Source organism: Oryza brachyantha, chromosome 3, assembly GCF_000231095.2.
Source record: "Oryza brachyantha chromosome 3, ObraRS2, whole genome shotgun sequence".
NCBI classification, from domain to species: Eukaryota; Viridiplantae; Streptophyta; class Magnoliopsida; order Poales; family Poaceae; genus Oryza; species Oryza brachyantha.
Genome location: NC_023165.2, coordinates 14,521,311 through 14,548,224, shown reverse-complemented (window position 1 = coordinate 14,548,224; position 26,914 = coordinate 14,521,311). Strand labels below are relative to the sequence as shown.

The window sequence follows — 26,914 nt, the reverse complement described above, 5'->3', positions numbered from 1 at the left end:
TTAATGCATGAGATTTAATGTGGGGAAGATAGATGGAAAATAGACATAATTTGGGGAGCCGATAAACGGAAAGAGGGTAGATGAAACGTGGACCATCCGATCTGAAGCAGATGATATCAACCGTTAGATTTGTCCAATAAGTAAATCATATTGGTGCAATATAGGGTAGATAGATATAGGATAGATTAAATATTAAGTGATCATCTAATTCCTAGAAAATATTTATTGCATGAGTTTTTTTTATTTTTTAAAAAATAAATAGTTTAAAAATTCAGACTTAATGCATGAGATTTAATGTGGGGAAGATAGATGGAAAGTGGGTATAATTTGGGGAGTCGATAAACGGAAAGAGGGGAGATGAAATTTGGACCGTCTGATCTGAAACAGATGATATCAGCCATTGGATTAGTTGAGTCATATTACAGGAAGAGCAAAGTGCACACCCGGTCCTTAAACTTGTTGGGGTGTGTCACCCCGGTCCATAAACTCTCAAAACGACTATGTAGATCCGTAATCTCTGTTTTTGTGTCATTTAAGTCCATAGCTCAGTAGTTGATGATGTCTTATTGCAAATCACCCCCTGAGTTGGATTATAAGATCACCCTGGGACAGATTTTAAAAACAGAAAAGCACACGCCACCGATTAAAAAAAAAGAACATAAAGAGCAGGACCGATCAACAACATGACCTTCCAACACATCTAGGAAAAACAGTTCACAGGCTGAACCATAACACAAGTTTAAGCATCCAAGTTTAACCATATCATGTCATTGCACTAACCAAAAAGTTTCAGCACTATCGTGTAACAGGTCTAGATATAGCTAGTGTCATTTCTTCACTTGCCTGCACAGGTCTAGATATAGCTAGTGTCTTCAATTTGCTTCCTTTGGCTTTTTTGTTGTCTTTAACTACATTGACATGAGAAGAAATGAGGTCCTCAAACAGATCTGCATCACCCTCTTCTATCTCATTATCACTGTCCCATAGCACATCATCTTCACTCTGACTCTCAGGCCGCGTTTGGTATTGGAGGATAAGGTAACTTATTCCCAACACGAAAAACGTAGTAATAGATTAGTACATGATTAATTAATTATTAATTATTAAAAAATATAAAATAGATTAATATGATTTTTAAAACAACATTCCTATAGAAAATTTTTGCAAAAAAATACACCTATTAGCAGTTCGGAAAGCGTGTGCGTGAAAAACGAGAAAGATAAGGTAACTAATGGAGCTACCGAACGCAGCCTCAGTTTCATTGTCAACAACTTGATCCACTCTAACGTTCTTCAAATTTGTGTAGAAAATAGGCAACTTTTGTGTAGGATTGTTTTCTGCAAACTGCACTTTGTATGGGCTGATGACCTTTTGGTAGTTCAGAGTTTGCAACAACATCATCCCAATTGACATCATTATACAAGTCCTCATGATCAAAATATACTACCAGATTTTTCACATCCTCTGCACATTTTGCCATTACATTGGTGTCTGCATCTGAAAGTATAAGACGAAGACCATCTACTAATGTTTTTCCTGGTAGTAGCCAATATATCTTTAAGCTCATATTGTTCTGGTAACCCAACTGCTCTGCAAAGTCTGGAAACCACAAAGGAGACCATGTATCTGCCTCTATACTATCAAACCAACAAACCCTTTCATCCACGTATGATTTCACATTTCCAGAACCAACAAAAAATCCACCATGGTGAATGTCTAGTGTGAATTCATCTCTACGATCATCTACAGAATATTAGAAAAAAAATCAACAAAATAACGTACATTGCAGTGAAGAGAAAAATTCCAATGCCCTAAAATTATTCTGAAAATCAGTAGCCAAACATGGAAATTTTTTGCTGCTCTACATCATCTGCAGCCACTTAGACTAGCAAATCCAATGAATCAAGAAGATAAAGCATCGATCAAGCTCACCATAAACAGGGGGAGGAGCCCCTTCTGGCCGCAGCGTCGCAACCATCCTTCTGGTCTCAGCGTCGCGGCTCCAATTCGGCTGCCCGCCCTCGCCGATGCTCTCGCCCCCACTGGTGCCCGTGATGCCCCCGCTTCGGTTGCCGCCCGAAGAAACGAACGGTCGCGAGCGAGGTCGAAGGGGTACGAGGTGTACAGGAAAAGATTGATACAATGGTTTCCTAAAGACTAACATGAGCAATTATATTAACTCAGGGGGTGATTTGTAATAAGACATCATTAACTACTGGGCTTATGGACTTAAATGACATAGAGATTACGGATCTACATAGTCGTTCGTTTTGAGAGTTTATGGACCTGGGTGTGCATACCCAACAAGTTTAAGGATCGGATGTGCACTTTGCTCTTACAGGAAATTAATCACAAACAACACAAAGAAATATGTAAATTATTTTCTATAATGATATGGGTATGTAGTTCAGTAATTAATTATCTGCAATTTGTTATATTTGTGCAAGGTCCGTCGATGAGAATTTTAAAATCGATCGATGCAAGACAACAATATGTTTAAAAAATTATAGCTCTGGGATCGAGTAGAGCACAATCTTCAGTGCACGATATATTTTTTTATCCACTCTCTACAGCACACATATAAAGAGTATGTGCATTTAGAAACCAATCACAATTCAAGAACCAGATTGCTTTTGAAACTGCAAGATTTTTTTTTTTTTGCCGTTCTAGTCGACCTTGACCGCCACCTCAATCTGTGGCATGCCGCTCGACCGCCGAGGTTGTACACCAGCATCGTCAAGGGGATCACAATAACGAAAGGAGCAGAGATCACGTCGTGATGGGTGAGAGATTGAGTCACGATCCATCCGCTGATCCACTGCTATCATTAGATTAGATGGTGCAATTTCGATAGTTGGATTTGTTCCATAAGTTATGAGTTTTTTTGTGTTGGTGCACTATAGGATATAGGATAGACTCAACCACCACCTCAATCTACGGCATGCTGCACGACCGCCGAGGTTGTACACCAGCATCGTCAAGGGGATCACAGTAAGGAAAGGGGCAGAGATCACGTAGTGATGGGTGGGAGATTTAGTCACGATCCATCCACTGATCCACTGCTATCGTTAGATTTGATGGTGCAATTTTGATTGTTCGATTTGTCCCATAAGTTATGAGTTTTTTTTGTTGTTGCACTATAGGATAGATTGACGATAAAAATTGGCATTAACGACCGTTAAAGGTGGATATTATTGGATCGACTGAAAATTGACCGTGTCAAAGCTGATTGATGAGGAAAAACAATCAAATATCATAGAAGGGTTATGGCTGATGGAATCTGAATCAAACAAGGGATGGAATTTGGAAACAATGTTAAAGTCAAGAAGGGGATCGGCTGTCAGCCGAGTCTGCGTGCCATAGATTAAGGTACAGTGAATTCAAATCTATAACTGTAATTGACGATATATCCTATTACGAATTTGATAAGGATAGCCTCGAAGTCGAGGGTATGAATATGTACACCCTATTCCTGTAACATCATATTTAAATCAACACAACCTCAGACGTCTCCATGTAACCTTTTCAATGGCGAATTGTTAAGTAAGGTTGCATCGATTTAGTTTGACCTTCTACTTTGGCTGCGTTCGGCAGTATGGGAGGAGGGGGTTAGTTATCTGGCACAGAAAAAGTAGTAATAGATTAGTATATGATTAATTATTAATTATTAAAAAAATATAAAATAGATTAATATGATTTTTTAAAACAATTTTCCCATAGAAAATTTTCCCAAAAAATATACCGTTTAGCAGTTCGAGAAGTGTGTGCGCGAAAAACGGGGGGATAAGATAACTTATGGTGGCTTGCCGAATGCAGACTTTGTAAGTTAGTAGCTTCGTCACCCCATTGGCTAGATCATCTTGAACCTTCTCGGTTAGGTTTGATATTCTAGTTGGTTTATTCGATGGTTTTATTAGGTATTCTGTTATTATCGAGATTGCCGTTCAAATTAGTTATAGTTTAGTAATCACAAATCCTACACATTATCAGCTCGGTTTTAATCTGTAGTTACTTCAAGCTTAACTCTATCTTGCTTCTGTCTGATTAATTATGTTTGTTGTCAATTGCTAGATTTGATCCATCTGTACGCATGCATGTGCTGTTTTATTGGAGTTTTAGCCAATTATTTATCTAAGTGGTCTATCGGCTGATGTATAAACTTATATATTTAATGATTTAAACCTTACTTAATTGATCTCAATTCTATAATGTATCGGTTTGGTCTGACTTATTATGATTGTTCTCAACAATGCTAATGTTTATTGAGATTTGTATCTAATTTACAAATATAAGCCGGTAGGTCACCATATCCTATCAATTGTCGGTTAAATGTGCATAATCCCCTGTCCGAGTTTATCTTCACTGACCGTATTGCCTCAATTCAATCCGATCTTCAAAGATTGTGGTTAGTGATTATTGACTTGATGGATATTATGTACACTTAAACTACTAAATGATGGAATGAATGCTCTCAAAAACATATAAAAATGGAACCTTCCATTAGAAATGTCATGATATCACTTCACTCTCATGTAAGCAGGATAACAAAGAGTTTGATTTACCATCTCAAATTAGGTTTTTAATCTGACTTTTTAGATAACATGGTTTATATAAGCGGATGTTTTTTAAGTCATGGATTTAATGGTCGAGTCTTACCTCTACTTAAAATAAATAAAAAGCTAATTAATCTTACCTTTTGTTTTAACGGTGTAAGATAGTTTTATGACTTAAAAAAGACCAACCAAAAACTAGTCAATCTTAGCTTTTTACCTTAACTGTTTGAGCATTGTTTCTTTTGGCTTGTAATTATTATAATCCAATTTATTGAGTTAGATTATTATAAGATGGATTACTATAAGCCACGAGTTGTTTCTTTCTCTAATTATTGGGAATCGGGATTATTGAGTTTGCATGGCTAAAATCTAGAATGCCCCAACTATTTTTGGATGCACGGTGGCACGTTAGGTAAATAATTAGAAGTAATCAAGGTAGTGGATCTTTTGCCATCTAATAATAATAAAAAGCTCCCCTTGGTGAGCTTAGTCTTTGTTTCTTTCAACTTAAGATAATTATAATCTAGATTATTGAGTCAGATTATTATAAGCTAGATTGTTATAATTTGTAGTAGAATAAGCTGTTAGTTGTTTCTTTTCTAGATTATTAGAGCCTAGATTATTGGGTTTGCAAGTCTAAAGAGAAAGTAGGGTGGCATGGTGGGTAATTTTTCACCCAATAAGATAGAAAAAAAGCTCACCTAAATAAGCTTATCAGATTATAATAAGCTGGGTTCTAGATTATAATAAGCTACTTCAATAAGTTGTCTGTTTTTTCAGCTTACTCCCAATAATCTGAATTATAATAATCCCAAGCTAAAAGAAACAGGGCCTTATTGGATTATAATAATCCATCATTTAGATTATAATAAGCTATAAACATAATCTACCTGTTTCTTTCAGCTTACTAATAATAAGCTAGAATATAATAAACCGACGCATAAAATATAGTAGCGGATTAGTATATGATTAATTAATTATTAATTATAAAAACTTGAAAAATGAATTGATATGATTTTTAGGTCAACTTTCTTATATAAAATTTTCGCAAAATACATACTGTTTAGAAGTTTAGGAAGCATGGACGCAAAAGACGAGAGAATTTCGGTTAGTTAACCTGGGTAAAAACATGGCCAAAGTCCCAATAATGTAGATAAAGTCCTGGAGCTGATTATTTGGCTTTTCATGAAAAAAGATCACATGCCATATTTGAAAATAATAAATAATTTATGAATAAAAATTTCATGTATGTATTCTTAGTGATTTAGAAGCTAAGACTGAAAAATAAACTTTGGTGAAAAATTTTAAATTTTAGCTAATAAGCATAAGCATAAATAAAAAGACGAGGATGCCAACGTTAGAAAAAATGAAGGGTATTTTTTGGGGAAAATTGCAAAAATGTCATTATAATTTTGCGAAATCATAAATATGCCATCCTGGCCCACGTGTCATTGACTCATGTGGTACTACGTGTCATTGAGACACTAGTGGCATGTTTCTAAATTGCAAAATTATAATGACAAGGTTATAAATTTATTTATTTTTTCTAAAATGAGTATCACTGCCTGTTATACAACCAGTGGTTACAGAACAGCACAACTACGACCGCATTCTTTGGATAGGATTACTGACCAATATTTTTTCATGCGCCCGCTTCTCGAGCGGCTAAACGATGTGTTTTATAATTTTATAAATCCTAAACGACATAATTGTGAATTTAAGAAGTAACTAATGGACAAAATTTTATAAATTTAACTGAATCTTATCCTAAACAACAAACAATTTTGACCAGACAGAATCTTTAAGAGTTTAAGATGGGGATAAAGTTTCCAGATAGCCTTCAACTTTTGTTGAAGTCTACGAAAGCCTTCAACTAGGACAGAAAAATAAAAAGATTACGCAGATTAATTTTGCTCATAAACAAAACGGACAAGTGTGCCGAAAAGCCCGAGGGGCTTCGCGTTCTCGGACTGCAACAGCCGAGGGCCCAAGGGCCCCGATATGGCCTTCTAGAAGGCCCAGCCCAATACACGTCCATTCCCCTTCTCTCTCTCTCTTCTCTTCGTTTTTGCCCGGGAGCGATCCGACCCACTCCGTTCCCCGATCCGATCCCGATCGACGCCACCGCCGCCGGGTGGTAGATCTGGATCGGGGCCACTCCGCCGCGGCGATCCCCCACCCCAGTCGCTAGGGCCGCAGCGGAGGGAATGGAGGCTGGCCCCGCCGCCGCCGCCGAGGCGCACGACGACGGGCGCGGGCAGAGGGAGCGGTTCGACCTCGGGGTGCTGGTCGGCGACCTCGCCCTCGACGAGGATGTCGCCAGGTACGGACGGAACTGACCGGGCGCGCCCGATCTCGGCCCCGTGGATGTGGTACGAAGAGCTTGTGACACGCGCTGTTTTGGGTTTGGTTGTTTTTGGCCAGCGATGAGGACGAGTCGCTGGAGGGGTTGCGGCAGGAGCTTGAGGACTGCAAGGACGACGAGGTGCTGCCTGTTGATCCGACGCTCTTTCTCTCACTCTATTTTTGGTTTTAGCCTAGCAACGTGTCTGCTGAATTCTTCGAGCTATATCTACTTCACAAGTCCCTGGATGGTGCATTGTTGTCGTTTTGAGCTCGCTTACCAATCCCAAGCAAGAAACAAGTGTGCCATTCTGTTTTTCTTTCTTGTTGATCAGTGATTTTTTATTTTATGGATGGACGTAGGAAGTGGCAAATATCCTGGCCAATGGCATCAAGCTGCGTGACTACACAAAAGGCGTAGAGAACAACATACGCCAAATTGAGCTGGATTCTATACAGGTAATTCTCAATTATATGGTCATTCACGTCAATTAATGTGTTTGTACCAATCTAGAGCTGCTCTTTTATATGCATGTGGCCTGCAAATTGAATTCGATGTTGAGTAGTAATGCAGTTGAAGCATGGTTTTATTTTATTTTAAAGTAAGTTTATTTGGCAATGGCTAAAATATACTGTTCCTTCTTTGTAGGATTATATTGGAGAAAGTGAAAATCTAGTATCTCTGCATGATCAGATTCATGACTGTGATAACATTTTGTCACAAATGGAAACTCTTCTAACTGGATTCCAGGTAAAAGCATATTCCCATATGTTCTGATGGTACTATTTGTGGCATTCTTTTGTGTGCTGGCTATCTGAATGAGTAGTTATACAGTGACGGGAAACATACTATCATCATGTTCGAAGTATGCAAGCTTTAGTACTACTGTAAGCAATTGGCAATTCACATGGTTTCTTAACTCCTGTCAGAGGATTCTGCCTTCTTCAGCTACCTGAAAATTCACCAGGAGCATGTCTTCGCATTTTTAAGTTGTCCTTTTGTCCACTAAATAGCCTGAAGGCAACCATTATCCTTGGAAATTCAACACTTTGTTTACCTGTACCACAATTCTATACTCAATGTAGTAGTTTTTATTCATGTGATCCATGCGAGAAGTTCATTGACCATACTTGAATCAAATCATTTTGAGCTTTAGTTATTCACTCTTATCATTTAATTTGATGACCAATGTTCCCTCTTAAACCAAAAGTCTTCATAGTTCATGCTTATTTTTTGTCTCCTGTTTACTCTGCTTACAACCTTACTCTTTGACATATAGATGAAAGTAACTCACTCTTTTACCATTACTAAGTCATTCTGTAATTCCTTTGACTTCTGTGTTAGACAGAAATTGGTTCTATAAGTTCGGAGATAAAGGTCCTTCAGGAGAAATCTATGGACATGGGATTAAAGTTGAAAAATCGTAAGGTTTGGTTCACTTCATACCATACATTTTGTTCATACGCTCAATTGTTCCTCCATCACAATCTTAAATTTGCTATACTTTTCTGATCTCAGTGCACACCAGGACCTTGATTTAAAATATCTAGGGGATTACTGGTTTTATAGAATATATTGGTTGCACTTGCATCTTATAGCTATGTTATTGACTGATAGAATTTACACCTTCCAATATCTCATGATTAGATGCCACCGCATACACAGTTTCTACTTTTTGAGATATGAAAATGCACGTATTTACCATAGTTCTTTGCATGTCTACACATATAAATGATCACCCTATAATATTGGAACGGAGGCAGATAATATATAAATGATTCACCATTGGCTATATAATATTTTACATGCATAATATTTTGGAAAAAATATATATCAGATATGTGATTAAAGTTCTATCTTATACTTCTGATGAATAGTATTGCATCATAAACTGTTACAGATAGAACAACAATGTGTTATATCTAATTGCAGGAACCAATTTGTTATTTAGAATATTTTATCATGCAGTGAGACAAGAGTACAATACATGGAAATAGAGCTTATGAAATGAGCCCCACTTGCAACATTTTAAGGGCAGCCATTGCCATCTGAATCATCAAAAGTAGTTCATCTTGGAGTTGTTTCACAGTTTGTATAGTTATATATTTCTTTCTTTTCATGCTTAAGTATCTTTGTTGATTGTAATATTGGTTCTCACTCATTTGAAAATACTGCAGGCAGCAGAGTGTAAATTGTCAAAATTTGTTGAGGATATAATAGTGCCTCCAAGAATGATTGACATAATTGTTGATGGAGAGGTGATCACTATCCTTCTTGATTTGAACTTTTGACATTACCTTTGGGTGTTTATTTGTTAGGTGAAATCCCATTTTGCTTTGGAATCACTCCTTTCTGGCTATTTTTCAGTTCATGTTCGTTTGCAGCAAACCTTGCAATTTTCTGATATTTGTTGTACCGTGTGTAGTTATGCAGAGCATGTTTGGTTCTTTATGCCACCCTTGCTAATGGTGGGTACCTCATTGGTTTCCTTGCCAAACCTTGTCTCGGCTAGCTATTGTTGACAAGGAGATCCTTGTCAATGAAAGATACTCGCTTCGTTCCATATTGTAAGGTGTTTTAGTCTTGTCCTAAGTCAAACTTCTGTAACTTTAACCAAGTTCATAGAAAAATGCACCAACATCTACAACATCAAATTGGTTTCGTTAAAATCCACCATGAAATATTCTTCAAAGTGTATTTATTTGGCATTGCAGTTCACTATTTTTCTATAAACTTGGTTAAAGTTGAAGATCATTAGGACAAAACTAAAATACCTGACAATATGCTAAGAGGGAGTAGCCACTTTTGACTAGCCAAGATGTGAATATGTGATAGCCTGTCTATTTGTTGTGGTCCAAGTCTAGTCATTTTGTGTTGTTTTGACGTAAACAACAGATGGGTACATGTACCCTTGGATTTATAGGGAATGATAGAGCCATGTCATGTGGAGAAAATTGAGAGTGTCCCCTTCTTGGGGGTTCACCCATGTATGTATAGAGGTTGGGATGACTGGATGAGGGGGAAATTCCCCTTCTCCCCTTAGTTACACATCCCCAGCAAGGTTATTCTTGTATACATTACAAATGTGAATTATGAGGCATATTTCATGGGTATATCCTCTAAGAATATTCTTTGCATTTTCGTAAGGGCTAGCCTATTCCTGATGCTCCAACCGGAGGAATTAATCACTGCCTTAAGGTGATTTATCTGTTTTTATGATTATGATTTTCATTTGGTGCATCTGTTGTTTTTTTGTTCTTTAATTGCTATTATTTTTCCTATGGAAGACTTAAATTGTTAGTTTGATGTGTCATCCGTCCCAAGGATTTACTTTGTTATTGACCCATCAGCTTGTCAAATTGCTTCTCTTGCATTTAAAATGGTGTCCAATCCTGATTAATTTTATTGATAACTGAAAATGCCTTATGCATCAATCCTGCAGGTTAATGACGAATACATGAAAACACTTGAGACTCTAAGCAGAAAAATCAAGTTCATTGAAGCTGATGCGATGGTTAAATCGTCCAAGGCTCTAAAAGATGTTCAACCTGAGGTTGAGAGACTTAGGCAGAAAGCAGTCTCAAAGGTTTGAAAAAAAAATTGCTTGTTTCTACTTTTATTTTTTTTGTGCATTTATGTTCCATCACATGTGAGCAGATTAGGTTTTATCATTCTGAAGGCGTATGTGCTTTTCACTTTCATACTTTCTTATTTTTGTCAAAATACTAAAAAACAGCCATTCCACATATTTATATTCCCCGATCATTTATCTTCCTTTTCATTTTCTGTTGGTTTAATTAATAGAATTTAATGAAATAACTAAATTTAGTAATACATGAGTCATCTATGGTTTCCAGAAACCCTTTTTTCTGGGTTGGAGGGATAATGTAATGCTTGTCGGGTTCACATGGTCGGTTAGTTGGCTTTGCACATACATGTAATGACTTTTTAGTTCATCTTTAATAGGGGATAACACTTAATACTTGATGCTATACTTGTGTGCAAATAAAGTCGTCTTAGATTTGGTCACTGGAAGTAAGAAGTCACATCAATTTCCTTGGTTTTTTTAAAAAAATTACCAGGCTTTTAGTTATGTTTGGAAGGAGAGATTGGAAAAAATGTCTCGTTTATTCATGAGTATGAACCTGAACTTAAATAAAAAAAGGTATTATATTTTGAATCCGAAGAACTGAACTTACCCAGTCAGTTGGAGGTGTTGGTGTGCACCACACTGAAGTTTGGGTGCTTATTCGTTGTTAGTGAAAGATACAACTTGGTATCCTTCATTTTTTTTGGCAATGAAATGCACCTTATATGTCTCTTGCTGATTGACTTTTTATGTCTAGTCAACCCAATAGCACAAAAGCTACTAGTTTTATGGCTGATAACTGATGCGTTTACAATTGTTGTTGCAGATTTTTGAGTTTGTCATCCAAAAGTTCTATGCCTTGAGAAAACCAAAAACTAATATTCAGATTCTACAGCAGAGTGTTCTTCTTAAATACAAGTAAGCCAAAGTCTTATCTTATCCTGTTTTATCCACTTTTAGTTCTTGCATGTGTAAAGTTCCATGGATAATCATGGGGATCATGGGCCAATGCCATCTTTGTGCTCTCAGATTGTTATCTACATGCTGAGGGTCATGAATCTAAGGGGAGACTGAGACCAAGAGGGACAAGAGGAAGGGGTTTAGCGGAATTCTTTTTTATGTTCTTGCCATAGGTGCTTCATATTTCTAAGGTGCATTAAGTAGCTTGTGCTAACGGTGATTTGCAGGCCTAGTGGATTAAGTGCACTTTGTGCCTTTAAAGCAACTTAAAAACAATTATAATTGATTTTAAGTTTTTGTTTCTATGGTAACTTCACAATATGCACAAGGCAGCACAATCCAGCAACTGCAAGCTGAGTCTAAGTGGCTTACAACTTGCATGGTCATATGATTAAATCTTCTGTCTCTGGTGTGCAATTTCTTGATATTAGTTTGTACTCTTCATTGCAGGTACACAATAGTTTTCCTTAAGGAACATGCTAAGGAGATATATACGGAAGTTCGTGCAGCTTATATTGATACCATGAATAAGGTGAATGTTGGCAAATGTCGTAATGTGATTAGGTATTAGATATCAATGTATGACCTGGATCCTGGTCCAGCTGTCTGTCCCAGCGTTCCTGTAGAGTTTGCGGTTTAGTACTTCATTTCTGTACAAAATGTAGAGTAGTAGAACACATGTGCTTTAGGGTCCAAATGGTATGTTAATCCTAGGAAATATGACTAAAGGCCCTAGTTAGCTGTCTCATGCGTGTGCCTCTTCCCCAAGGTTGTGACGTCAGGGCCGTGGAGTGCATTTTCTGTGTACAGCTTGCTGTTGTATCAACCTTCATATACTCATAAAAATGAATTCCTTCATATATACACTTTGTTAAACTTTCTGCACTTCTAACTTGTGCAGTGCATTACTAGTTCATAACAGTAACAAGAGAACCTCTAAGCAATTACATTATGTATTTTCTTGCATATTTTGGACCAATGCTTTCTTGAAATTTTTATCATATTTCCAATTTACAGGTGCTGAGTGCACATTTCCGTGCATACATTCAAGCATTAGAGAAACTACAGCTGGACATAGCAACCTCTACTGACTTACTAGGAGTTGAAACTAGAAGTACAGGCTTCCTTTTCACCATCGGAAAAGAACCTCTGAAGTCCCGTTCTTCAGTGTTTGCTTTGGGTGAAAGGATAAACATATTAAAGGTATTTTCCTGACACTCCCAATTCCCATGTAGATTTTTTTTTTGATAATGTAACTTGTCAAACAATTCACTATTCTGTATTGTGTTCCTCTTCTTGTGGTTGTCTTCCAACTGTATTCTATTTGTTATGTTCATCGATGACTTAAGCATGATGCGGAGGCTGGGAGCTAAATTGGGCCATGCGATGCTATAAGGTTCCAAAAGGAAATTATAATATAACAGGCAGTTTAGTTTGTGGTCAAACATGCCACAAGATGTCTATTGTTGCACATCAGCTTAGTGCATGATAATAAATTTGCACATGACCAACAGTATGGTTACCATAATATGATCCCAGAGTAAATGTGGCTAGTTGTGAGGCACTGAGACAGTCTTATACATTTTGAGTTTGCCTCAAACATTGTATTCTACATGAAATATGGACCTGCTCACACCATTAATGGAGATTGTACAAGTTCAGCAACATGATTGTGCAAATTCGGAGTTCAGGGACACAAATGACATGCCAGCACAAATTTGAGGCTTAAGGATCTACGGTTCACTAACTCAAATTTGAGGATGCAGTTCTCTACTGTAATTGATCTAGTCAAATTCTATGAATGAAGTTCTCTTGCCATGGTTGCTCGGATAAACCATCTTGCAAATTTGAACTTTGAACACCATATTATTGTTGTAGTAGTACGGTGGTGTCATTTCTGTCTGTCATGTGGTTTTATTGGTATGTCAGGAAATCGATCAGCCTGCCTTGATACCTCACATAGCAGAAGCCAAGTCGCAAAAATATCCATATGAAGTTCTTTTCAGAAGCTTGCAAAAACTTTTGATTGATACGGCTACTTCAGAGTAAGCTTGGTTTCCCTTGTCTTTTTATTTGTAATGAACGAGTGGCAGCCTGATAGATATACACTAACTGCAGGTACCTTTTCTCTGACGATTTCTTTGGCGAAGAATCATTATTTAATGATATATTTGCAGGTTTGTTTTGTCCTACTTTTAATGATTTATCTGTAATAATCTTCATGGAGAAGTTTCTAGTGTAAATCCATCGGTTGGTGCTAGCATGTGAAAACTCACATATACAGATGGATCAGATTTGCAGGGAGGTGATGGGACCCTCGTAAATGATGTGTCAAACTGCAAGGCAGTTCTCATTTGTAAATAGTTGTCCATGGGGCCATAACCATTACACCCTTTTGGATCTGATCCATTCTAAGATTATGAAACAACCAAGGTAGAGTTGGTAGTTAGGACACGGTCCAAAGATGTGTGTAGATACTCCCCCAAACTACCTTTGCATCGTCCTTAAACCTGTAGGAAGCACAATGTGTGGTAAGACTACATATGCATGTTTTAGTTCACAAAGAGAGCTTGACATACTTCCATTTATAGTCTACTATTGAGGACATGTTTGGATTAATATTGTTCTCCCACAGTGACTAACTACCATGTCTTTAGTTTGTCAAGGCCAACCTTAATTCAGAGGTCTCCTTGTTACCCTGATTTAATTTTGATGAAAATTAAAAGCTGTCTTTGTTATGAACATTACTGGCTAAACAAGTGAACAGAAAATGTTCATGGTGAATTGGTTACTTTAGGAGTTGATAAAGGTTGAGAATATGCTTTGCATAACACTAGCAACTGCAGTAATATTCTTTCTGCTCATTTGATTTAACTTTAGGAAATACGTCATGTCTGTTTTATTATCATGTCTATCTAGTTAATCCAATCTGACTAATTAAATATATCAAACTGACTAATTACTACTACCATCTACCTGAAAATAGTCAATGAATATTAATTGTGTTAAAAAAAGTTTCACATGACAAACAAGTGACCCGTGTTACTTTTCCCTCAGGACCTATCCAAGTTGTTGATGAACATTTTAATGCCGTCCTCCTGAACTGTTATGACGCAATAGGCATAATGCTTATGATCCGAATAATTCATCAGCATCAGGTATGATTTGATTTACCTAAGGAAGGAGCTTAGAAATATCCCCATTTATGCTCTTGTAGTAATAGAACTCAGGAGAAAGTCCTTATTCTGAAGGATGCCATATTTCTCATTCTTTTCGTTTTGGGTAGAAGCTGCACAGTTTACTTAACCTACACAAGGAAACCCTGGCTAACTATGTATCTGGGGATGGTGTTGGATAAGTAGACAAACCACAGGGTTATATTATATATAGAGTTATTCTTGTTTATTCACTAAAGTGCAAGAGTAACTCCACCCTTTGACATCTCCAAGTAATTCATAAAATGTTAATGTTACATGTGAGAAATCTAAGTGGGACTGATGTTTTTTTGCAGCTAATCATGTTTAAGCGACGAATCCCATGTTTGGACTCTTACTTAGACAAGGTTTGTGCTCTGTCACATATGTGTTGAACTTTTACACTCATTTCAACTTTATTAAAGTCACCATATTGAGAAGTCAATGCTGTTTAGTTGCCATGAATATTTAATCGGTTTTGAATTAATCAGGTCCATCTATGCACATTACACAGGTTAACTTGTCACTCTGGCCTCGCTTCAAGATGGTGTTTGATTTGCATTTGAACAGCTTACGAAATGCTAACTTTAAGACTCTTTGGGAGGATGATGTCCATCCACACTATGTCATGAGGAGGTATGCTGAATTTACAGCGTCCCTCGTTCATCTCAATGTTGAATACGGAGATGGTCAGGTTAGTTTATCACATTCAACTCAATCCATTTGTTCATCTTTCAGAGTTCTTAATCCTCAGGCCATGTGATAAGTAACCGCTTTTTACTGGAATTATATAATGTTAATTTATATCTACAGCTTGATCTTAATCTTGAGCGATTGCGGATGGCTATTGAGGACTTGCTTGTTAAATTGGCCAAGATGTTCCCTAAACCAAAGTTGCAAACTGTTTTCCTCATAAACAACTATGATTTAACGATTTCTATATTAAAGGTAGGTGTTGATAGTTCAAGCTTCATTAAGTATTATGAATATTTTACTGTGCTGAAATCTAGGAGCATCATCTTTTTTTTTTCTGACTTTTGTCATAAAGGAAGCTGGCACTGAGGGTGGAAAAGCACAACTTCATTTCGAGGAGATTCTTAAGAGCAATATTGCAATATATGTGGTATGCAGTTTGCACTTGAGATAGCGCATTGCAATGGTGTTACCGTGTAGATTGTCAGTTGTCTTGCTGTGGATAGTTCCTAAGAGGTTTTCTAGGGGTAAGCTGATATAAGAAACAAATATTTCTGCAGGAGGAACTACTTCTGGAGCATTTCAGTGATTTGATCAAATTTGTCAAAGCTCGCCCATGTAAGTTGAATCTCGTTATAACTTCAAGCTGGTTCCTTCCTTTCTTTCTTTGCATGGCATCTCATCTTTATGTTAATTTTACCAGCGGAAGACACAGCTACAAGCTCGGACAAGGCCAGTGTTAGTGATGTTGAACCATTAGTCAAGGATTTTGCCAGTAGGTGGAAAGCTGCAATTGAACTTATGCATAAGGACGTAATTACATCATTTAGCAACTTCCTCTGCGGAATGGAGATCCTGAAAGCGGCACTCACACAGCTGCTGCTGTACTATACAAGGCTCACTGAGTGTGTCAAGAGGATTAATGGCGGTTCTGCCCTCAACAAAGACCTGGTCTCCATATCCTCTATTCTGTATGAGATCAAGAAATACTCCAGGACCTTTTAGTTATTAACTTGTCCTGCCATGTACACTGTGTATTATTCTATTGTAATGAAAATCCGATATATGGTACGCAGGTCAGTTGGGTTTGAAACCTATGATATGTAGGATAGAACCGTTTATTTCTCCTGGCATATTTTAAGAAATTACACGGGGGTGTATATCGAAGTTACTTTGTCAATTGAGTTTGATGGCTGTTTCTGGCCAAATTTTCGCCTATCAATCATAGCCGTTCTGATCTGATCTTTCATATTCATAGCTGTTTCCGTTTCTCTTTGAGATGTACTCCATCTGTTGCAGAAAAAACTAACATCTGGGTTTGAATGTGGGCATAGCGTTTGTCCAGATTTAAACCCAGAAATTTATTTTTTATGGGAAGGTGACGAGTATGCGTTATGATCACTGCCTTTTTGTCCTATGGCAATGTTTTTTAATCCAATCTTCGCATTTTCCATTTGATTGTAGAATTTTAACCTGTCTAGAGAAAATAGTGTTGAGGTTATTAGTCACATTACCAGTTTAGTAATTCTAGCATCTAATCTTTTTGCTTCTGTTTATACATATATGACCCAAAAATTGTATTTTCAAATTTTAGAGTCGACTTTAGAGTTTTTTATTATAGTTTTTTTTAGCCTTTACTTTTAGATCAGTATATATATATATATATATATATATATATATATATATATATATATATATATATATATATATATATATATATATGCCTAAAAACACATATATAAAAGTTTTATTCATAAATTATTTTTTGATTATAAATATTTCTTTTGGTTTTTCACTTAGAAAGCGAAACAATGACCCCTAGGTGTTGTTTTTTTAGGATTATCATGCCAATCTTCACAGTAAAGTAGAAAAATGCCATGATCCACCTATATGATAAAACAATCTTTGCAAAGGAGCTGTAGTTTGTCACTTGTCTTGGTGTGGATAGTTCCTAAGTTGTTTTATAGGTTAACCTCATATAACTAATATTTCTCCAGGATGAACCGCTTCCTGCGCTTCTCAGTTACTGGTACTATACATGTGCTAATTTTATGACTTAATTTTAGTAATTTAAATAAAATATTATAATTTTTTAAAATACAATCATATTATCCAAATATTCAAAATTGTTTGTCTATCCAGTATTTGTTAATCTAATTATTTAAATAATCTTTATAAAATAACAGCAAAACCTCACATAATTAATTATAGGTTGGCACACAATGTAATTACAAGTAGGTTTGGGCAGTAATTATACAACTTGCAATGCCAAGTTTATACAGTAATTTTAGAAACATTAAAACAATAAATTGATAAACTAATTTCAGAATCACATAATATCAAGTTCACATATTACAGTAATAATTTTAATTATATAAATTATTTACATTATTTAATATTAACCTAAAATTTAAACTCCATAAAGCTAAATTTAATGAAAGCTACAATATACAAATATAAGTCGCATCCCATACAAATTTCGGTCTTTTTATAATAAACATTTTTTTTTGATGTTTGTATATATCAAATGAACAAAATAACTATGCAACTCTCAAATAACAAGTCATTCAAAGTTTAAATCTTCTATGAGTTTAAAAATAAATTTCATTGGGTCTTATTATACTCCCTCCCATTTTAACATTTGCATATGGAGGGAGTATTACATAAAAAGATATTTAAATTAAAATTCTATAATGTCTATCAAATATCTAACAATCGAGTTCTTTGATATGACAGCTTTTAACAGAATAAAATTACTAATCATGTTTCCATTAGTTGTCTATTCTATTCTTTCTGATAATAACATGCACATATATCTTAATGATTAAAAAATATTATACATTGATGTATCATTTCACAAATCAAGTAATTTACTTATTTTACTTAAAGAGATGGTGCTAACAAAATATTTCTAGAATCCCAAATATTTATAAGAAAAAAATAATTTATGAATAAAATTTTTATATATTATTCTTAGCAATCTAAAAGCCAATGCTAGAAAATAAATTTTGGTGAAAAAAAACTCCAAGTTTAAGGTTAAAATTTTAAATTTTGGCCTATAAAAGAACCATTACTTAATTAGTTTCTTAAATCAATTGTTAAAAAGAAGAAAAAAGTAGGCAACAGTAGATTTACCTTACAAAACACTGTTATGAAATCAATTTGATTCTATATGTTTTAGGCATCGTTTGAAGTAAAGTTTTTTATTATCTGTTTTTATAGGCTATTCAAGTGTATAAACGAATGAATTAACTATCGAAAATTTGAAACTTTTCTCTAGAAATATTAGATGACGAACTTTCATATAGAAAATTATTGCACAAATGAATCGGTAGAAAGATCGGATGATGAACTTTCACATAGAATTTTTAGAGTAAATTTATGAAACCTCAGGTTTATAGGCATGTGTAACATAAAAAAAATAGTATGTTTATGCATAGTAGTTTTAGAAAATAGCATGTGATATTTCTGATTATATAAACACAATAGCAAATTTTTAATATATATTAGTTGCCCATAGTATAACGGATTAATCTGGCATTAGTAGTAGTAGTGAGTATTGTGATAATATTTGAATATATATTAAAAATATCATATATCATAATAGAAATAAGTATTTTGCATAAACATGTGGCTCCTTGAAACATTTTGCCCCAAAATATAGGGTTTCTTGAAACAATTAACAAAAACCGGGGTTTTGCGTTACATATGCCGCAAAACCTAGAGTTTTGTGAAATTTACTCAATTTGTTATCACTAGGCTATTGAATTGGCTTTTCACAAACCCATAACGGTATAAAAAATTAGGGACTTTTTTCTTTAATTGGCTAATCTTATCTTGAGAACTTTCTCCATTATGTTTTATTTCCTCTAGGATGGCATAGCCTTAACGTTAATGATAAGGTTTAATAGAGGAAAGACTTGTGCTTAATACCTATGTACCCAGAGACGAAGGGTATAGCAAGCGACTAAGTGTTTCGGGGAGTGGAAAATGAGCATAGATATAGATATTCCCAAATAGACCAACCCTTTGAATTGCATGCTGAAACCATGAGTAACCAAGAGACAACCTAGCGAACTGAAACATCATACTAGTGAGAGAAAAAGAAATAAAAAGTGATTCCTATAGTAGTGACGAGTGAAATGGGAGCAGCCTAAACCATAAAAGCGGGATTGTGGGAGAGCCATACAAGCGTTGTGCTTCCCTCTACATTATTTCTCATTTCCTTCACATTCCTCTCCGTGTTCTACCCCAAACCCTAAACCTAATCCTATGCTTTGCCCTTTGCTCTCCTGACCCCACTGCCTCCATCACCTACAAGATCAATGCTGCCATCGATGGTTCGACATCGTTACGTAGAGCCAATCTTGCCGCCTTAGAGTTTTAAGGTGATGGCAACATTCAGTGGGTTGTGGCAGCCATTGTCGATGGACAAGATCCAACTAAGATATTTGTTTCCATATGGTTCAATTGGTGCCAAGATGTATGCGTGATTGCAAAGGAGAAATGCGTAAGTTCTTTATATAGGTTCAGGCCCCTAATAATGGGTATTAGACCTACTTATATTTATTATATTCTGCGAGAACCACACATAGTACAAGGTGGGAACAATCTGCTCTTCTAGCCTATCCAACTACGAAGCAAATATACTAGACATTGAGATCGAAGTTGGCGGCTAGTAACGAGGCAACTCCTTAGATCTTGTCTCAATATGACTTATGTTTTTTGTTGAGATTAGATGCTCTCCCCTCCCAAATATTTATCTTTTTCTTGTCTAAGTATAGCTTTCATTCTCTACCATGTGCTTTCCAATGCATAAGGACACCTATCCGTATGTACTATGGTATGCGATATTCCTCAGGACACGTTATTACCAAGTATACAAGCTTTGTCATATCTAGGACACTAATAACCATAACATTCATATTTGTGTCTAGTTGTCACGGTCTATTCAGCGACTTCTGCAATGTGTCCTCTAGCAGTAGTTGGTAAAGGACAAGAAGACATGTATCGGGCATTCGCTCTACAATACCAATGGTAGCAATAGGTTACACAACCACATGCCATCAGTCAAGGAGGGAGCCGAGAAGAGGGCTACGTCAACACCGGAGAGCGAAGAGTCGGTGAGGAGGACGAGGAGCATCAGGATGGTGCCGCCTACTATAGGTAGCCAACAGTTATTGTCCCACAAGCCCTCTAAATTTTTGATTTCTATCTCCTAATTCTACCTAGCCTTTGCCTAGGGTTGAAAGCAGATCAAAATTTTTCCAGAATTCGGATCTGTTTTCGGAAACGGAACCAATCGGTCAGAATTTTTTCGGAAATCTTCGGAAACGGTATCGGAATCATATTTTTTTTTTTGAAAACAGAAATGGATACGGTAGGAGGACTATCCGTCGGAATGCAGAATCGGTTGGAAACTTTTTGGAATTTTTTCTGGAATTCTGAACAGTAGTATCAACAAATTTTGGCCCAATGGCCCAATCCGGCCAGCAAGGCCCAAAGATAGCATGAAGTCTGAAAGCTTGATACCTGAGTGCGTGTTGTGCTGTGCAGCTGCTGCTGCCCCCCGAGGCCCCGACTGCTGCTGCTACAGTGCTATGCCGGTCCTGCCTCACTGCTCATGACGCCGGTGTTGACGTCTCCCGTTATGAGTGTTTTTTCTCGTGATATTTTAAAATTTATGGTGTGTTGTTCTATATTTATATATATTGTTTTAGAAAAGATCTAGATACATATTTTGAGGTATTTTATATTCTGATAAATTTTTGATATCGTATTTGTTCCGTTTCGTATTCGTTCCGTTTTTGTTTTCGATAGTGCCTGATTCCATTTTTGTATCCGAGGTTTCCGTTTTCGGTTCCGGTTCTAAAAAAAATATGGAAACAGAAACGGTAGAGATGGTTTCCGTCTGTTTTTGATCCGTTTTCATCCCTACCTCCGCCTACTGCTTTGTTATGTATAATTGGATGATTATCTTTCAGAAATTTTGTTCGATTGATTCTACTTTCAGTTTTTATTTTAGTTTAGGTTCTTCGATTTAATTGCAATACATTCCATTCTAGTTTTAGTTTCTATTTTAAATTAGTTAGTTTCATTTGATTACAATGCTTGCCGTGCTAGTTTGAGTTTTGAGTACCCTTGATGGATAATTTTCTTTTAGATATTAGTTTGATTTGATTGGAATGCTTCATGGGTTAGTTTCATTTTTTATTTTACAGTGGTTAGTTCGATTTTATTCAATGGTTCCCATTCTAGTTTGAGTTTTTCTTTTTTCCATTATAGATGTATCTGATAAGACCCGAGGATGACAGACTGTGTTATGTTAAGTTGTTGCATGGGCAACACGGAGGGCATGATATCGAGGGTGCGAGGACATGGGACATCAAGGTGGTTGGTGTTGAGGTGGGGGTTGATGGGCTATAAAATGTCAAGCTGTTGCATAGGTGACACGGATGGCATGATGTAGCAAACTATAAATCATTTTTCTTCTAAATTACTTATCTGATCCTTCATCTAATTACACTATTATATTTTTTGTAATTAAATTTTTATAACATGATCTCATATGGCTATATTTCAAATGGAAAAAATATATGATTATATTTGTAACTGAAACAATGTTGTATCAAGCATCAAATTGTAACTACTGAAGCATTATAACTTGTTGAACCATCCTTATATATCACATGGAACATTTTCAAATGAACTAGTTAAACATTACAAAATACTTATTAAAACATCCAAATAATACTATATATAAAATTCAAAAAAAAGATTCATTGCGATACATAAAAGGGTACTCAAATGTTGTAGTTAACTACCTCTTAAACATAAAATTGTACATGGTGAAAAAATAGTCATTGAAATATTTGAAATACCATGTCAGATAAGTATTTTATGATAAAATCATTTCAAATTTATTAATGTAGTTATTTCATGTATCCATGCAAGGAGTGAGGCGGGTAAGAAAGTTGAGAAATGCATGGGATACAATTGTCTTCGGATGCCCATCGAGAAGCATTATCCAAGTTATTCGGTTTGGATCCAAGTTGTCCGGCATTGCCAAACCTTGTCATTCTAAGACATAAAATTCAAGGGAAATTAAGTATTCCCTTCTATATTTCCCTAATATTTGTTATTTGTTCATGCATTTCATGGACCTAAGGACATGCTCCTATATTAATTCTTAGGCATAAAATTCATGGGAAATTCATGCCATAATATTTATTATTTATTCATGTATTCCTTAGATTAAAGAATATGCTCTTATATTTAGAAGAAAGATACCATATACTATTTATGAATTTATGTTTTTTTTAAAAAAATTGTTGAATTGAACCCTCCTCTACATGTATTCCTCACTTCTTTTTCTATCATCTTGATCCATACTAGGCCACAATCCATACCCACCAATAGCCTTCTCCACCCAAGACCGGGACCGAATTTCTCGATCTCAGTCTTTTTGATCCGGTCTTTCGGTCTCAATCTTTTTATGCCAGGCCTATGTACATCATACACGCCCTTACCTAGACTGAGTGGTTATGGTATGCAATTCCTTTCACCATCAGCACGGAACAGTGAGCATCACGCGTCCCCGTCGGCACGACGGCCAACAGGCTGGCCCAGCTCAACTGTCGGCGCCTACCCATCTGGGCCGTCCGACCCCTCGATCGGACGGCCACCCGCCCCGCAGGCTCTCCCCCCGTCGCCTATACAAGGGCCCCCCACCCAATACGCTCCTCTCCTCCCCCATTCCAACGGATCACATTACAGAGAGGCCATTCCCCCGATCCCCCACCTCGCCGCCGCCGCCACCGCCCTCCAGCCGCAGGCCTCCCCGTCGGTAAGCTCCCCCCTCCCCCTCCCCTGATCCGACTCTCCCTCCTACTGATCTGCTGCGATGTGGAGCGGCCGGATCTTCCTTGGCGAGATCCCGTCCGGTTTTTACTACTACTATTATTGTTGTTATGTATTGTTGTTTTGTCGCGTGTTTGGTTCGGCGGCGCGGGCAGTGCTGGATCGGTGGCGGATTTCGCTCGCCGTCGGGAGGGTGCGGTTTGATCCGCCCTTCTCTTGGGGCGCTTGTCCTCCTTTTGGGGTTTCTGAGAGGAATTGCGTGGAGAGCATTGGCCCGAGGAATGGAAGGGTCGGGATTCGTTGTGAAATCAAACTGTGTCGACGATTTCTGATGGGCCCTTTTGTACTGTGCGGCTGTGTGCTGTGTTTACAATTGTGGATTTTTTTTTTTTTGGACTCTGGAAGAAGATGACACGATCTGTTTGGTTTAGGTTTGGGTCTGGTTAGCCTGGATTTCGTGGATAATACCGTGCTGATCTTATCCCCCGTGATAGAACATGGCGTTGCTAGTATTTGCAGCAGTGTGCTCGTTACCTGATCTTGCCGTTACATTTCAAGATTTAGTAAACGTCACATGATGAATGTCTTGATAAACGTCACACAAGCTTCATCGCTGTTCTCTAGCGATAGACATCTAGTGGAGACTGGTTAAGTGAAGAGGGAAGACCTTTGTTTTTCGGTTTTCTTGTTGTTTTGCGCAAAATACGTGAAAGTAATGTTGATGTGCTCTGTGTACTTATAGACGATTAGAAAGTTTCTTTAAAATGTAATGCCTCACAATGTTTAGCGGTAACCGCACCACAGCGTAACGGCTCTTGTTTGTTTATGCTTTATCAATAGCAAGCCACCATCTAGGTACCCCAACTTGCGTCTCTCTTTCAACTCCCATATATTCACGGGTGCTCGTTGCTGCTTTTTATGCTGGTTGTGTAAGTTGCAACTTAATGGTTCATACAAGATTTTCCCTTAACACAACAAACATTAGTGGACAGGGTGAGTTTAACTGGTGCATGCTTGCTGTGCTGTATTAGTACAGACTAATCTCTTGCGTGCTTGCTACACAACATATACAAATTCACATAACATTTTTAACAAGTTTTGCATCCTTGAAATATCGACTTTTCCGTTGATAATTTCTACTACAAATTATGCATTCAGCATCTTCATAGCTGTTTTCTTTAATTTTCTTACAATGTAAAACCAAACTTAACGAAGGTAAATAACTTGGTGATTTTTTGTTGATCTATTTTAATAATTTGATCAAGTGTACAGTAGTTTTTGTTAGAGGTTTGCCCTGTGCTAGCTATCTTGCATGGTTAGAATCCCACTGCACACTGTTGCTCCCATTGACTTGAGCACATGCTATTATATGTTACTGGGCATTGAAAATGGTTGAACGTCAGAACAAGAAGAGTTACAATAGAATGCAGAAGAAATTAGGCTGGTTGTACCATCCTCTTGTTTTGGTCCAATAAACATTTGACTGAATATTCTTCATTTCAGAAGCAGAAATTCATCAAAGTTTCAAAAACTTTATGATCGTAATTATGTTCCATAAGTTGAATTTGTGTCAACTCTACTTTTGTATTTTCTTGCGGTACTGAAAATATGAGGTTTAATACTGTTGGCTTAAATCTCTGCACAGTTTCACTTCATCAACAATCAAGATGAGTCGTGGCGGGAGCGCTGGTGGTGGCCAAAGTTCTTTGGGTTACCTTTTTGGGGGCAATGAGGCCCCTGCCCCTAAGCCAGCTGCTGCACCTGCGCCACTGCCAGCACCTGCAGCTGCACCAGCACCAGCTGCAGCTGTGGCTGCATCTGCTCCTGCTGAGAAAGCATCACCTGCAAAGGCTGATGCAACCAAGCAGATTCCAGCTGGAATTCAGGGCAGCCGGAGCAACAACAACTACCACCGAGCTGATGGGCAGAACACTGGAAACTTTCTCACGGTATGGTTCCTTTTATCCACATGGGAATTGCATTTTATTTGTAGTGGGTTAAAGCATTTCAGAATTCAGAACTTATCAGATCTGGCCAACAATATGCAAGTTTAGTGTCACAAATTTGGTACCATTGGATATTTATCTGGAAATAATTTCTTGTTAAGTTGTTATGAATATATTGGAAAAAGGATTGACCATTAAAGTTCAAATTTGTTTTGTTGTTATCAATAACTACTTGCAGTAAGTTCAGTACATCCCTTACTGGCATCTTTTTTATAGTACTACTGAATGAGATAGTTTCTGCATCTAGAATGTAGTAATTTCTTGATCATTTTAGCCTTAGTATTGAATATTGGTAATTTCACCTGGTCCTCTCTATATGCTGCAATGGAAGTTATGCATGAGGTATCATTTGGACACTGACTGTCCTTGTAAATCACCTCTGCTTATCATATTTTTGGGCATATTTTACTTATTTCTGCTGGCTAATTGTGAATGTTTGGTTGATGGCTGGTATGAATTGGGCCAGAGCCCAGAGGTGTTATCACTAGCTGCACTCTCAAGAAAACCACTCTTAAGATCAGAACATATTTCTTATCCACTGGTTGCAGTATGAGATTGAAGATTTCTGATTCATGGACCTGACTGATATAGTTCTGTCTGGAAATGTGATTGCCATTTTACAGGATCGCCCTTCCACCAAGGTCCATGCTGCACCTGGTGGTGGCTCTTCCCTGGGCTACCTGTTCGGTGGTAACTGAAGGAGTGATCTGGTGTCCTGTAGCACCGGATGATGATGGTCTACCGCTATCCTTGTTATCAGAAGTGGGAACACCCATTGTTTTATGATTCTATGCATGTTCCGTACCGTACCCATGACTCCCTGGCAAACACCCTGCCTGGGAGCATCAATCCTGTCGCTTAAATTTCGAGGCAAATCGTATGCCTGAATCTTCCAAGTTATCGTGTGCTCTGTGCCTTCGTTTTGTGTTCCTGTGCCTGGTTTCGTTCACGTTCGTGTTGTCTCTTATGCTTCTTGCTGCTGCTGGATGAGGCCCGACCTGGAAAGAAAACGGTGGATTTGAAACAATTCTTACTTGGAATTGTTGTAGTCGTCGATTGGACTTTGGAGCAGGGAACGGTGTTGCTTTGATGCTAGTGTTGGTTAGCCATGTATTACCAGAATTTAGGGGCTGTTTAGATGGGGCTAAACTTTTTAGCTTTATGTCATATCGGATTTGGACATTAATTTGAAGTATTAAACATAGACTAATAAAAAAAACTAATTTTATAAATGAGTGCTAATCTTCGAGATAAATTTTAAGCCTCCATCCATAATTAGAGCATGTTTACTGATGGGTTTTATTAATAGTTTATATTTACTATTTATATTTATAATAAGCGTGTAAGCATTGATGGGTCAAAAGAGACTCCTTACTTCCTCGCCTGACTTGTGGACGTATACAGTAAGTCAACGAAACGAGGTCTCCGTGGCTTTGATTTTTTAACTCAGGCCTTTAGTTTCTAAAAACTTTTATTCGAATATTTGATACCTAAATAAAGTATTAAACATAAATAAATATTAAAACTAATTACACAGTTATAAGAGAATTCGTGAGACGAATCTTTTAAACCTAATTAGTAAATGATTAGTCATATGTGCTACAGTAACCATTATGGGTTAACATGGATTAATTAGACTCAAGATCCGTCTCATGGTGCTTAGGTGGAATCTAAAATTTATTTTGCATATGACTGTACGTGGTGATGTGACATCC

At 37.0% G+C, this 26,914-nt stretch overlaps 3 protein-coding genes across 5 annotated transcripts; 2 read left to right on the top strand and 1 right to left on the bottom strand.

Annotated features, from left to right (window-relative positions):
* Positions 1-609: 609 nt before the first annotated feature.
* Positions 610-2,147, bottom strand: LOC107303877. Of its 2 annotated transcripts, none has more exons than XR_001549853.1 (2): positions 1,933-2,147; positions 610-1,042 (listed from the first exon to the last, which is right to left on the bottom strand). XR_001549853.1 is itself a non-coding variant. In XM_015835134.1 (2 exons), the coding sequence occupies exons 1-2, from the start codon at positions 1,976-1,978 to the stop codon at positions 1,283-1,285; spliced, it is 507 nt and encodes a 168-aa protein (XP_015690620.1). In that variant the 5' UTR covers positions 1,979-2,147; the 3' UTR covers positions 1,193-1,282. The 2 variants fall into 2 exon arrangements, 1 of the variants encoding a protein (XP_015690620.1); XM_015835134.1 differs by lacking the exon at positions 610-1,042 and adding an exon at positions 1,193-1,743.
* A 4,493-nt stretch (positions 2,148-6,640) lies between these two features.
* Positions 6,641-16,500, top strand: LOC102719371 (vacuolar protein sorting-associated protein 52 A). Of its 2 annotated transcripts, XM_015835380.1 has the most exons (20): positions 6,641-6,876; positions 6,978-7,038; positions 7,260-7,355; positions 7,546-7,647; positions 8,242-8,325; positions 9,075-9,155; positions 10,051-10,095; positions 10,340-10,483; positions 11,313-11,404; positions 11,897-11,978; positions 12,464-12,649; positions 13,376-13,491; positions 13,565-13,623; positions 14,504-14,604; positions 14,958-15,008; positions 15,155-15,334; positions 15,454-15,588; positions 15,689-15,763; positions 15,894-15,951; positions 16,037-16,500. In XM_015835380.1, exons 1-20 carry the CDS (start codon positions 6,761-6,763, stop codon positions 16,336-16,338), a joined length of 2,166 nt encoding a protein of 721 aa, XP_015690866.1. In that variant the 5' UTR covers positions 6,641-6,760; the 3' UTR covers positions 16,339-16,500. The 2 variants fall into 2 exon arrangements, with proteins under 2 accessions (XP_015690866.1, XP_006651508.1); XM_006651445.2 differs by lacking the exon at positions 10,051-10,095.
* A 6,572-nt stretch (positions 16,501-23,072) lies between these two features.
* On the top strand, positions 23,073-26,124 carry LOC102722751 (protein SPIRAL1-like 1). Its single transcript, XM_006650136.2, has 3 exons — positions 23,073-23,179; positions 24,839-25,142; positions 25,823-26,124. Exons 2-3 carry the CDS (start codon positions 24,861-24,863, stop codon positions 25,895-25,897), a joined length of 357 nt encoding a protein of 118 aa, XP_006650199.1. The 5' UTR covers positions 23,073-23,179; positions 24,839-24,860; the 3' UTR covers positions 25,898-26,124.
* The last annotated feature ends 790 nt before the right edge of the window (positions 26,125-26,914 follow it).